At 40.1% G+C, this 14,745-nt stretch overlaps 1 protein-coding gene across 2 annotated transcripts; it reads right to left on the reverse strand.

Moving 5' to 3' along the window:
• Nucleotides 1-188: 188 nt before the first annotated feature.
• Nucleotides 189-14,724, reverse strand: matk (megakaryocyte-associated tyrosine kinase). Of its 2 annotated transcripts, none has more exons than XM_073476573.1 (13): nt 14,465-14,724; nt 14,156-14,198; nt 12,738-12,851; nt 12,540-12,655; nt 11,967-12,186; nt 9,466-9,559; nt 9,281-9,346; nt 9,061-9,160; nt 8,795-8,879; nt 7,628-7,701; nt 7,305-7,500; nt 6,802-6,888; nt 189-2,914 (listed from the first exon to the last, which is right to left on the reverse strand). In XM_073476573.1, the coding sequence occupies exons 2-13, from the start codon at nt 14,162-14,164 to the stop codon at nt 2,687-2,689; spliced, it is 1,389 nt and encodes a 462-aa protein (XP_073332674.1). In that variant the 5' UTR covers nt 14,165-14,198; nt 14,465-14,724; the 3' UTR covers nt 189-2,686. The 2 variants fall into 2 exon arrangements, with proteins under 2 accessions (XP_073332674.1, XP_073332675.1); XM_073476574.1 differs by having other exon boundaries at nt 981-2,914; nt 12,540-12,652; nt 14,465-14,722.
• Nucleotides 14,725-14,745: the final 21 nt, after the last annotated feature.

The following is a 14,745-nucleotide window of genomic DNA, read 5'->3' on the forward strand; positions in this document are numbered from 1 at the left end:
TGAACAAATCGTGGAGGACCCTCGCCTGCACCGTATTATAACAAGAGACGGAGGATCAAGCCTCAATTTGGGGTCCGTCTCCTGGGACGGAGACAAATACCAGGCTTACGCAGACTTACATCAAATGACATCTTTCATTTGGTCTTGTGACGTGACAACAATCCAAAAAAAGAGGCTTCATTTGGTGGTGAGTTTTGAGCTGAATGTGTATTAGTCTTATCCAAAAGATTAATATTTCATTGCATTTCTGTTAAAAAGCAGCTGACAATTGCATTCATAATACATGTACATTAATAAATAGAATATGTATGTTAAATGATCAACTGCAGGAAAGCAAAAAAACATTCTGTACCTGCAAAAATCCCAAGAGGACGTTGGATAACACAAAGTCACTGCAATAATCTCAAAATCCCAATAAAGTCAGAAGAGAAAGTCGTAATAAATGTCATGTTTCCAATAGAATTAGTCTTATGGAACAAATTAAATTTGAATGAATTGAATAAAGGTCCAGGGAGTGTGACTTATAAAGTGTTAAAAACAGTTTGAGACTTTGTAAAAAGAAATCTGAAAAATTAAAACACATCTTTGCTCCTGTGCTTTAGCAGAACTGACCAGAGGTCTACAGAGCATCTGCAGCTAATGACAGACCTTCTAAATCTTCTCTGCACACAAGCAAAATTCTTTACTTATCATATATCAGCACATTAAATATTCGTCATATTAAGCCCTCAGTCCATAACATATTGCTTAGTATTACTGCTGGGATACAAGCAGATTTAGCTGATCTGCGATTAAATCCAGGAAAAACATTTTCCTCTCCTCCATCTCTCTCCATTCCTTCTCATTCTTGTACACGTTTCATCTCCTGACATTAAATATATGTATTTACTCTTCATGTGAAACAGTAGATTTCTGAGCATACTGGTGCCATATTCATATGACAATAAGCAGGCCTGAAACAGAACTGACATTCAGACATATGGCATGTCAGGAAACTCAATCTATTTAGTATTTTCTATTTCATTATTTCTGTCACATTACGACATCAAGCTTCACAATACTGTTTAGGGAACAAGACTGAAGATCGTCTGTATTTTTGTTGTTGTTAACAAATCCCATTAAAATACAATTGTTCTGACTTCCTCAGCCTGTCTGTGGCACCCTCTAAATCTCTACATGTAAACCTTCATATTTTCAAAAGAGGCTAAATGATTTCCTAAAGGTGTGCAGGGGCGTTTTCAGTAAGTCACACAGGAATAAATAGTGTAGTTTTTGCTGGAATAAAATGTTGGCATTGCACGGATACGTTACATTCATATGTTTCATACATCTTATCAACATCTCTACAATATGTGTCATATCATGTTCAGATGTATGTGAGCATGTACGTATATAAGCTGACATTCATGTCAGAAGGTGGAGGGGATGTCAATGTCGTGACAGCTAGGTGAGACAGTTGCGAAGCCTAAGACCACTGTTCAAGACTGTGTTTCAACAGTGGCAAACTCTGAACCACTGGATATTTTAATGAGATGTTTGCACCTTTTGCAGCCGTACTGATAGCAACAGAACTGGATCTATTTGACGAGACATCTGGACAATTTGCTTCCAAAAACTGGGCTGTTTTTCTTTTAATCTACAATCGACAGGTGAAGAATGAGGCTAAGAATGACAGGAATCAGGGAGAGGGAAAGTGGATGACAAGCAGCAAAGGGCACCAGGTCAGGCTCCAGGTGAGTTTGTGGAAGCAGAACCAGGTGTTTTAGGCCAAATATGATCTTTTTCTAACCCTAACCAATGCTTTAGTGTCTAAGTATAACCAAACCATAGGAAAAGTTTTGTCACAACATTAGATTGAAAACTGAACATAAAGAAATGTAAAGTTTCAACACTTTCGGGGTTTGCAGAAATGTAGATTGCCAAAATTTATTCTGGCTACTGACTCAACAGAAACTACAGTGTACATGCTTGTTGTAATGACATCCAGTGAAAAGGTGTGGCTCACTGATGCACTTTTAATGATTTCGGACAACAATATACTTCTGTAGAACAGAAGAAAAAGTTATTAGGGCCTTGGCTACACGGACAATACTTGTTAGTTTTATTATTGTTTATTATTTTATTAATATTGCTTTGTTGTCTTTTTGAGTGGGATTTGTTGAGATAAATAAGGACATCACCTGAAATTTGTGAAGCACAGTGTCAACAGACTTGTGGCTGTGCATTGTTAATACAGTGAGGGATCTTGACTTTTAAAGTCCAACTGAAATCACTTTTAGACATCCCTTTCTGTGGTCAAAAATAATATCAACATGTTTTTTCAATGTATATAGTCATTAGGATGTATCCTCTGTGGACCATGAATGTCTGTAGAGAGTTTTATGGCAGTTGTTCCCATACTTGTTTAGATATTTCAGTCTGGATCAAAGTGATGGAATGTCATTTTCATCCATGGATAAATACGATCATACCACAGTCTGATTCAACCATTTTGCTCAGATCCATTGAACCAACGTTTGGTATATTCATGGCTCCAACCATTAAACCATTTCCAATTGGCATTACACGATGATCACTGTCACATGGTGATTGTCTCGTCTCATCCGTAACGTGATGCACAAAAACACCAGAGGTGCAGATTAGCTGTCCAACAACTGCCACTCTGGAGCTCAAAATTCACAAACCATCAGCATCCAGACGCAGACCTGATCCCATCCCGATGCTCCGACCGAGGGCTCCGGCTGCATTTACCCACCTCTCCTTCAAGTTTCTCTCTCAGTTTGTGGAAAGCAGGCCGTCTGCGTGGCTCCTGCTCCCAGCAAATCCTCATCAGGGCGTAAACACTGGAGGGACACTCCTCTGGAGCCTCCATGCGATAGCCCCCCTCCACTCTCTCCTTCACCTCCTTCAGAGACTACACGAGCAGGAGCAAAGAGAGAGGAAGGAGGCAGAAACATTAGTCAACTCAAACATAACTGGACAGCAATATTATGAAATTTGTGAGTGTGAGGATTTGCAGTAGGATATTAACTGACGTCTTTCAACAAAATGTGAAAATATATTTTTATTTATTCCCTTATTTCAGGCATTTAACTGAAAACCCATTGATTTGAGACGAAGGAACCAGAGGTGAAAAAATGCTAGTCTATTTCCAGGATTCCTGCTGCACTCTATCAATTAGCCCACTTAGAGCTACCGGGGCAGCCCGCCAAAGATTTTCTTAACCTAACCAGGATAGGCCTCATTAGGTTAGTGACTAGTTGTTCTCAGACAGGGCAGGAGGCATATGTTTAATAAAAAGATTTATGTCGGGAAAATAAACCCATTAGAGTAAGAGTATTCATTTTAAACAGAAATATGAGGTATTAAACCATAAGGCCGCCCTCAGAGGGGACAAAGAGGAAGAGGTGGAAACATTAGTTTGCCGTACAAATTGCTAAATAGTGAATCCTGATAAGTAAATTAAACATTTTGAACAAATTTCACCAGCCTGACTGTGCACAGACAAAAAAAACCTTCGTACTGAACTACCACGTCCCTCTCTCCTTGGAGGTGAGCGTCGTAGGCGACCTTTACAACCACACAGCACTACTAAACCGGAAACACAGAGGAAGCTTAAAAAATGTCCGGTTCCCTCACCCTCAAAACAGCTGACTTCAATAAAACCTGGTCCGCAATCATCAATAAGTAAGTTAACCCCTACAGTTGTCGGATCTCCAAGTCATGATGCAACAATAAACATACACTCAGTCAGTACATACACAGACTCTCAGCCAACTACACAAACGTACTCGCTATAGACGGCTATGTTTAACATAATTATTGATGGAGAGATGTATTTTTACATTTCTCATTTTGACTAATAAGCCCACATTTGGTTATTATAATGCAGCGGTTTGTGATAATGATAGTGGTGATGATTGTTATGTTGCTTAAAAATTATGACACTGATGGGAGCCGGCTCTGAAAAGGCACCATATTGTTTTGCATGGACCAGCAGGGTCAGGGTGCAGCTCTGAGCGGACACAGTTTACCTGACACCTCTACTGAGCCCTAACAGTCACTCTGTTTTCAATGATGGTGCCCAAAACAGCTTTAGTCCTACTGATGCAACCATTTATTTTATTCATGTTGTATTTCTTTTCATTATTTATTTATTTTATTCATCATTATTATTTTGAATTTTATTTGTATTTATATATTTATTTTATTCTCTCTCTCTTATCTTTTTTTTTACTATTCTTACTTCCACTATATTGATTTTTTAAATCTAATAATATCATCCTCAGTCCTCCGTCTTGCTTCTCTTCTTTTCTTTCTCCCCTTTTGTTGTAGATACATGCACATACACACACACACACACACACTGAAACTAGCAGCATTAGCGTTATTATAATAGTTTCTGTTATCAGTATGTAGTTTTTAAGAGCAGGAATGAGCTGTTAACTTTTAAATTAATCACTGACTATTTTTATAACTGATTGATCAGTAGGATTGATGTTTTAAGAAAGAAAGAAAGTCAAATTTATTTTACTCCAGCCTCGTAAATGTGAATACTTTGTGGTTTCTTTACTCCTCTATCGCAGGTAACTGAATATCTCTGGGTTGTGGACAGAACAAGACATTTGAGGACGTCATCTTGGGCTGTTTGACATTTCCCCCCATTTTTTGGACAATTTTCTTGACAATTAATCAAGAAAAATAAGCAAACAACGAGCATTTGTTTTGTTTGTTTTGTCTGTGTGTAATGTTAGGGGGTTTAATGGGTAATGTCTAGTTCTTATCATATTTTCTCACTTTAATGTCTCTACCTCAGTTTTGTGTTTATGAACTTTGCAATAAAAAATGTCATGTGATTTGTGTCATTGCCTCCCTTATTATGTTCAAAACATGGATACTGATCACACTCTCTCTCTCTCTCCTCTCTGTCTCTCTCGTTCATTCTTTCTGCCAACAGATGACAAATTAGCAGGCGCAGAGTTTAATTAAGGAGAAAATAAACTTGACCCAAATAAATCAACCTGCGTATATGTTAAAGAGGCTGTAATTAGGAGGTAATCACCTGCATTTAAAAGGACACCGCCTGAAGTGAGGTGCAAAAAACAGCTAATTAACCCTCTGAATATTGCCACCTGATCCTGCTGTCCTCAAAATGAATTGTCAGCCAACACACAGGTCACCTCAGTGGTCAGGGCGATGGGGATTATGACAAACAGAGCTGTGTTTAATAGCTTCTTCCTTTCCAGAGTCTCTCCATTGCAGTGTCTTCATGTGACGTCAACCTCTGCTCCTTCCGTCTAGCCTGCTACCACCTACACCTTCCTGCTTCGATGTCTACATATACACAGCCTCCAAAGGGTCACAGCATAATGCTGCATTCACATGCTCCTCGGATGGGCCCACTTCCCAAGATCAGAAGTCGCTCCTCCGACTTTGTTGTGTTCATGTGCGTCAAGTTCGAATGTGGGAGCAACATGGACGATGCTTTGCATTTTATCAATCAGAGACATTAACAGCTGTTTTCAGTATCTGAGTGACAAGGAAGTTAATGACATCCTGGTGCCCCCATGTGCGATTAAAAGCAGCAAAAGTGTCCTCTCTTGGATGCCCCCATGGTAGCAGAAATACCAAGTGCTCCTTCAGCATGCTGGTTCCCCACCACATACAGCTGGTGCTCTTTTTATTTTATTTTATAACATCTTGAGTCACTGCATTCCAGCATTGCGTGTAAAATCCAGATAAAGAGTTCTTCCTCTTCTACCAGCACAAACATAAAGTAGATTAACTACTTAATTAGACAATACGATTATTTCTGCATGTTTTGCTGTCAGTTGAGTAACAGCAGAGAGACTAAACTTCGATCAACACTGACGCACTGCTGTGACCTGAGAGGCCTGATCTGATCCTGATCTGACACAGTAAGTTGTGGTCAGATCCGTCACTAGGCCTGGCAGACGTCCACCGATACACCTACTATGTGACCGAGAAACAGTTACCTAACTAGCTTAATACTCCTTCCTGTTGACTTCAGGATAGTGACGATAGTAAGATTTATCCAGTCTTATCTTGCAGAATCTTTACGTCCTCACATTTTTTAGCCATTAGAACAGAGAGAGATAGAGATAAGATGGAGGTCTGCACTTCCCTACACAGAGTGGTTGTGCAGTTGTTTGATTAAGCAAAATGTCAAACTTGAAGAAGGTCATATTAATCATATTAATCACATGTGAAGTGCAAAAGATGGTAAATATTAGGCTCTTCAAATCTTTCTCAGAGGTCAGATAACTTCACAGACGGAAGCTGATCTGATTTAAGGGAAAATTAAATATCGAAATATAAACATTTTTTTAAATATAACTTAAAAATAACTTCTAGCCTTGAGATGGATTTTTTTTACAGTAACCTTGTGTCTATTAAAAATAACTCAAATAAAGACAAAGTCACGTATCAAGACAGAGACAAGTGATACTTGAACTAAGTCAGAAAGCACTACATAATCCATTTATACTAAAAACAACAACAACTAGATTTTTTATCTAAATTTAAAGTTATTACACTTGAATAGAGTTTCAGTTTTTGCGGTGTTAGGCAGAGCAGATGAGCTGTTTCCAGTCAATATGCTAAGCTAAGCTAACCCTCTCCTGACTGATATTTAACAGAAGGACATGTGAGTAGTATTGACAGTTTTTGCTGTAACGGACATCTCTGTAATGCACATATGTGCCTCGTGACACACTCATAGAAACACACACTTACACATATTATAATAATACTACGGCAACATGCACTGGTGCTACCTACCATTTTAGGGTAAGGTTGTCGACCGTAAGAGAAGATCTCCCACAGAAGAACACCATAGCTCCAAACGTCTGACTTTGTGGAGAATTTCTGTGTCATGGGAGCAAACGTATACACACATTAAAAAATGTTGAACCCTTTCAACAATCAGGCATACTTAGGAAGATCTGTTATAACTCCAGGAAACAGTCAAAACTCTGACATCCTGATGAATTAAAGAAGGAAATATAAAGAAAAGGGAAGTTATGCTGGAGAGACATATGCATCAGGTCCTTACACCAACCTGCTCCTTATTTATCATGTATTATTGATAATAAGGCATGAGTAGATTGTTTGATGACTATTAATAGAGTTTTATATTTATCTTAGTGGAAATAACCACGAAATACAAAAAATATGCTTAATCAGGAAGTCAAAGCAGAGGCATTTGGAGGGAACACTGAGGTATCACAGAGAAGCAGAAACAGAAAAAAAAGAAAGATGACTCAGCAGGTCTTCAAACCAACCTCTTTCTTCAGAGCTTCAGGAGCTGTCCATTTGATCGGCAGCTTGACGTTATCTGACACCTTCGAGTCCAGCTTGGTCAGGCCGAAGTCGCTGACCTTGGCCATGCCGTCGTCAGACACCAGCACATTACGAGCTGCCAAATCTCTGTGAACCAATTTCTTGGACTCCAAGTACTCCATCCCCTCACACACATCGCTGTAAACACACACATAGACCGACACGCACACACTTCTCATTTGAATTTTGTTCTGTAAACTGTCAAACACACACACAAATGTCATGTATAAACAGTTCAAAGATTGTTTTTGAAGTTTGAACTCACAGAGCAAAGCCGAGCAGCTGGACTGAGTTTATGACTGAACGTCCTCTCGTCCTGAGAAAGTTAACAAGGTTTCCCTGTAACACAAACACACACACACACAGACAAAAGTGTTAAAATACTTCAAGAATATTGTATTTGAAGACTTCTCAGCATGACAAAAACTACACTTAGACACTGTAAAGTAATATGACTATAAAATAGAGAAAATAAACTTTAGGCCCAGGAACCAGAATTAGCTTGTGGATTTTGACTTGACATCATCAACCAGGGAAAAAAAACAGACTCTGCAGGAAAGTCGCCGTAGAATTACCACCTCGCTGTTGTATGCCTCTGTGCTGTTTCTGTTCCTGAGCTGTGGCGTTCAATAATGGCCAGAACATTTTTTGTTTGCTTTGACCACCAAAATCTTAACTAAGTGCCTCCTGGCTGTCCTCCAGGAAGTACCTGACAACCCAGGAAGTCAAACAACCCCAGTACACTAACCATCCACCACCAAACTATTTGTTCTCACTGCACATTGGTGGTGAATTCAGAGCTAGTTGAGCTTTCTTTATCAGGAGACATCATGTAGATATATCAGGAAAAACGTGTGTTGACCACTGCAATTATTGTGGTTAAAGAGGACAAACCTATTCAGTTTGATGTACTGTGTGTGGCTTTATTTTCTGCTTCACTGTGTGATGTAACAAGATGTGCAATTTTTGATTACATGTGCTGAGCTCAATATTCATCCATGTTACCTATTTTTGGGGGGTTTTTTTGTGTCTTGTTACCTGTTGTTAAGGGGCTCTGTCGTTATTTTATGTCAGCGGACTCCATTTCTAAACTAATCTTAGCTACTGTTGCTCTCTGTTAGCGGAGCAGAGAGAGGCCCTGAGATGAGGCACTCAAGAACGTGCATTAAGTCACATCCTTTGGACAATTCCAGAAAATCAGACCTGAGTCCTTCATACAGAAATCCACAGTCCAGCAGCGTTAAACAAATTGTCCACAGGCTTGTATAAGCAACCGAGAGAGACGGGGAAGGTCTAATTTTCCAAACCACTCATATATGGCCGATAAAAAAGTGATTAATACATGTAAATTGCTACTAATTGTTACATGGAACTCATTTAATGTATTTATTTTTCAGCTTAGAACCACTGGTTGATGATGTGTTGACTCTACCTTAGTCATGAGCTCTGTGACAATGTGAAGCCCTTTGTACAGAATGACTCCCAACAAACGGACCAGGTTTTTGTGCTGGAGCTTCCTGGAAGGAGTGAATTCACATTAAAAAGTTACACAGATACATTCAAATCAAAATGACTGGAACACTTTTACAATAGGAGTTTATTTTCTACTGAGCAAACTCACTGGAAACTGGTTCTAGTGGTAATTAAGTGTTTTGACAGAAGTTGCAAAATCAAAAGTGATGAAATCTTCAGACTCACGTCATCACTGTGGTCTCCTGCAGGAAGGCCTGAGCTGTGACATCACATTTAATGGTCTTTACTGCCACCCTCTGGCCCATATACTCTCCTTCATAAACAGCTGGGATCACACATCAGAACACATCCTTACTAAGACTGAACTCTTGGAAATGCCCTTTTCATAATAAATGTTGAGATAAGCTGTTAATAATAACAGTAGATTAAATCAAAGAAAGCTCACCACCAAACTCCCCTTCTCCGATAGGCTCTCCCTGTTTGAGCTTCGTAATGTCCAGCAGCCATCCAGCTGGAGAGGAGAGAGGACATTAAACCTGACAAACATCTTTACAGGCTTACAAAATCTTTATCATATTTGAGAGATAAAAAATGATTCACTTAAATGATTAGAAAAAAAACCAAACATACTTTTAGAAAGCTCCAACTCGGCTGACTTGGTGCCTTGCTTTTGTTTGGGCTTCAGAAGAGTTGTTGCAATTGAGCCTTTGTGATTCGAGTAAAACTGCAGAGATGGAAACCCAACAAAAGAGTTACAGTATTATAGACAATATGATTTCCTTTGGTATGTTCAGTCTTTCACTCCTTGTTTTCTCCACAATAAACACTTGTGTTTTGTAAATGTTGCCACATACATCAGGTTTATGAATGTACAGAACATATTATTGTTTTTCTCCACCTCCACAGAGAGAATAAGGAAGCGAACTGACACAGATAACTTGTGAGAACAACTTCACAGCACTCAGGAAGCTGTTTGACAGAAAACCAATGAGAGTACAATGTAAACCTATATTTAGCTTTAGATAAACCGCTCCACACCATCTACCTCTTCAGAGTCAGAGTAATGTCTCTGTTTCTTAACTAAAAAATACAAAAAGCATCAAGGGACAGCAGCTGAATTAAGCTAGTAAAGCATGTCGTCATTCACAGTGACACATCAGAGTTTTATATCATCAGCAGTCTGCCAGCAGAGGAAAACTTCCAACATGATTCAGCCCAAATATTCATCTGGAGTGTCCTCCCCCATGCAGGAATAAGTCAGCCGGTCTGACTTAACCATCTGTGGCATGCTGATAAGTCAAGTCGAGTCCATCTTCACAGCAGCAAAGCTTTGACAGTAACCTCACACAGATGCAGACCAAATACAGATAAACCATAAAAGCCGTGGGTTTTCTGTCTGTGCTTCCCTTTGACTCATGAAGTGTGTATTTTTACTCTGGGTTCACTGAGCTGGCAGTTTGACGGACTGACAAACACAAATACAGCTTGCCTCAGAGTGTCATGGACTGTTGAAAAGGTCAGCATGAAATTGTGTGCATTCACTGAGAGAAATGTCCCGACAACTACCGCTATGAAAATCAGCCTTAGTTGTACTTTGTCATCAGTTCTGATTGGCAAATGTTAGCATGCTGGCACATTAAACTAAGATGGTGAGGGTGAAGATCACCTGCTAAACACCAACGCGTTAGCATTGTCTTTGTCACTGCTGTGCCGACACACAGCCTCACAGAGCTGCGAGGATGGCTGTACACTCTTGTCAGTGTAATTCAGTCCTTCGTATGAAAAAAGCACCAAATGACAGAATAGTCAGGAAAAAGGAACCCCGGTCTATAAACCACTTGCCTACGTGTGTAATGGGAGAAATCTTTTCTGAGGAACTTATTATTTATGCTGCAACGTGGTTAAATTCTGAGTCCAGATGTCAACACTCCTGCAACACTTGTAGCTTTAACTTGTAACTTTATGGTGAGTCCAAGATGTTGCAGTTTGGGAGCTTCATTTGGAGGAGCCCGTACTATCGTGGCACTTTCTGTGAAGAAAGAACTCACAAACAAGAATCATCTGTCTGAAGTTTTATTGACATACTTGTAAGAGGACACACCAACCTGCAACCAAGGTTTCAGGTTTAAGAGTGAAAATCTTCTGTTCCAGTTAGTTAATAATGACATACTTAACTTATTTAGTATTTCCATTTTCTGCAACTTTATACTTCCACTTCCACATTTTGGAGGCAAATTGCTCCACTACATGTATTTGATAACTGTAGTTACGTGTTACTTTGCAGAGTGCATGCTGCATCAGAGCCAAAGTAGTGTATTTTTTAAATTAAGGACACGTGGGAGCTCTGAGTTTCACAGTCGTTTGGCTGTGACATTACTTATCACCCACCTACAATGCAGTACTGAGTTCCCTCCCCAGACAGCTTAACAACCATTCACACCTGCGCTCACCTAGCCCTAGCAACCCACATGAAGGCCGGTTGGGTCAACAACCCACAAGTGGGTACTCTGAAACTCAGAGCTCACACGTGTCCTTAACGACTCTGTAAGGACACTCCCACACAGAGTTTAAAAGTGACACCACAGCTCAGTGTTTAATAATCCTGGTTCTGTCGTCCCCCTGCCCTGCATGTTTACCTGCTCCAACACACCCAATTCAAATGATCAGCTCGTCATCATCTCTGCTAGAGCCTGACAACAACCCATTGATTTTTAATCAGGTATGTAGCGGAGCAGCGTCTGAACTAAGGACCAGGATTTAAAAACACTCATTGTGTTCTATCAGACAGACTGAAGCTGTGTCTCTGATATGCAGAATATTGTTCTTGTCTGGGCTTCTCGCCACGCACAAGTGGATGTAAACCCCCATCTAGTTACAATATGAATAAGGACTTACAGCTGGCGAAGTGTTATATGACAAGTATAATTATTTTGGTGGAGGTTTGACCTTTTCAGACTTTTCCCCTTGTCTTTTCACTTTGGAAATAGGTGAATTTCCCTACTGTCAATTCTGCTGTTAAATAACCCTTAGATGTTAATAATGTCCATGAAGTCTTGGAGCAATATGTATTTTTCTTTGCACCTTCACATCGAAGACCTGCAGCTACACAGAATAACAGAAGAGCCTCTTACCTCTATCATGTCAATGAGGTTGTAGAAGTACTGCGTGCTGTCGATGGTCAGCTTGTTGTCCTGATAAATCACCCGGTAGTGGATGACCTCTCGGGAGACGCTGACACACAGGACGTAGTCGCCAGGATGGCGGATGGACTCTCGAACCAGGAACAGGCCGTCCTCGGCCGGCTGCAGCTTACACACCGCCTCTGGCCCGGAGATCTTCCCATGAAACCAACTAGTGACAGACAACACAGGATGAGCCACACAACCACACAAAAGGGTACTGATACACTCCATTTGGGATCCTAAATATCTTACAGATACAAATTCTTTAACAGACAGGAGGAGAAGACATCATCCAACATCAGTCGCACAAAAAAAGAGGAAGTTGAGGTGATTAATCCTGAGACAATGTTTGTTTGCACGTCCGACATCAGCCCACACTGTGTGGTCACAAGATGCGGGTGACCTACAGCTAAAGTTGGAAAAAGCTTTCATGTGACAGTCACACTGAATGTAAACATGTGTACTGACGTGAAGAAATGCACGAGCGAGAGGGTGTCAAATTTAGAAGAAGAGGAGACATACGGCATGAGGCTGAGGCTGGGGTCCACTCGGAGAGCTTCTCTTTCACGCAGTTTAGTGGAGTTAATGAGTCCCTCCTCTCCTGTGGTGTTGTGTCTGGCCTTGTAATGTCCCTTCTTCTAGAAAAGAGCGGTCAGAGGCTTGTGTCAAACGCTGGAAAATAAAGACTGACAACAAACATGACATTACACATGACAGTACCGTGCTCGTGTCAACAATAGTAAGGAAGTCCCCTTTGTGGTAGGCCAGTTCTCCAGGTTTGGGTTTCCTGTGGTCCCCCTTGGCTACACACTGAGTCCCTGCAGCCCAGCTCATCTGCAGCAGCAGAGGAATCATGATGAGAGAGAGAGGAATCCACCCTGTAACATCTGCGTGTCTGTCTGATATAACAGAAACTGTCTTTCAAAGATCTTCTGTAATCTAGTCCTGACGATAGGCAAAATATAGACAAAGCTCTGTGACTGTTAGCTGTGTAAACATTTTCTCAACATTTATTAATTATTAAATATTAATTATTAGAAACTTTACTCTCCCTGAAAGCCCCAAGATCCCAAGCTGATTTGAAAAGATTGTGACTTTTAAAAAGGGTGTAAATAATGTCTTTTTCAGGTCAATTTGGGATCTCAGGGCTTTCATGTACTTCGATTACACTGGACGAGCTGTATGGAGCTGTTTTATTGTCATTCGTTTTGTTTTCTCTTTTTTCATGTTTTAAAACAAGTCCCCACCTACAACAACAAAATCATTGTGAAAGTGTCACCTTGGGCTCTGACTAATAATGGTAATTCTCACTAGTGTTCAAACAATAGAGGGAATACTCAGCAGATAAAAGGTGAAGGTGTAGGGTTAGGGGTGAAATTTTAATCAGAAGAAAAAGATCTTCCTTGACTGATTTTTTTTATGCGTAAACAAACTAAATAAACAAACTCTCTTTGTTTTCATGACTGAATAGACAAACTGACCTTAAAGGACAACACAGTTTCATACTGTTTTACTTTGTTTATATTTGGCGGACCCTGCCATCTTTCCAGCTTCAAACAGTGTTCTGGGACCTTATTTTCCTCTGAGAACAGCTTGTTTATTCAGCTTTGGAAAAAAAAAAAAGATATTTCTGAGTTTTTATTATCGCCTCATTAATATTATAAATACTAAAATTCTGAATTTGAGTTTCTTCTCCAGAACCACATAGTGCCCCTTTAATCAATAATGAAAATAATAGCTGTTTCTTGTTAGTTGAAGTAAAATCATAATAAACTGATGTAACAGGTTGTAATAACACTTGACAATAAGTTTATTGTTAAGTTGTTTATAAACTTTTAAGGCTCCTTAACATCCTAAATGTTTTATAAAACATTTCATTGTTAACAGTGAAATAACTGTTGTACTATATAATCAAATGCAGGAAATGCAATCGGGTATTTTTACAAGGCGGTGTAAGTATTTTACTTAATACTAATGGACGGTGTTCAGACTTCGGTTAAATAATTTAGGCTATATTACAGTTTTTCAGCGGATGTACATTTTTTAATAGCTGTTGTTAACTAAAAGCTACAACCATTCATGGATTTACACTTGAAGCTAACTAGACTGTCTCACGCAGCTGCTCTGAGTCACATTACCTTTGCCATGGGCAGGATGAAGGGCTGTTTCTGTGTTGAACACCTGTCGAAGAGATAAAAATGTCTCTGAACGAGCAGATAACATCAAATCCTGTCCATCATAAGAAGAAGTCCACACTATCGTCCTGTTCAAACGCCTCGACAGAGACCTGAAGAGCAGCTGTTGTGGAGTGAAAACCCACCGTGAGGCTGCCGACAGCCTCGTGCCTCACTGCTCCTGTCGCATAAACTCAAAGTAAAAGCCCGTCAGAGGATGAAGAGGATGAAGAGCCCTGGACTGGTCTCTTATCGACATGAATGTTTCAGTACCTGCAGCTCTCCACTGAAAACAGCCTCCCTCCTCTTCTTCTTCTTCAGGACAGCTGCTGCCGGCTCACAAAACTGGAGGAAAACACCAACATGACTTCATAAAATCCTCAGCAGCTGCGATCCTTCTCTTTGGGGACGTTTTCTGTCAAACTCCTTCATTAAAATAACTCAGGAGGAACCGATTCTGTAGCTCTTCGTGCTCCAGACGTGGTCTGCAGCTGGGATGTGAGGCTGCTATGAAGTCTGTCACATCACTTCCTCAATATTTAGGAAAATGTGGT

The sequence above is a fragment of the Pagrus major genome, chromosome 11 (genome assembly GCF_040436345.1).
Source record: "Pagrus major chromosome 11, Pma_NU_1.0".
Taxonomy (NCBI): Eukaryota; Metazoa; Chordata; class Actinopteri; order Spariformes; family Sparidae; genus Pagrus; species Pagrus major.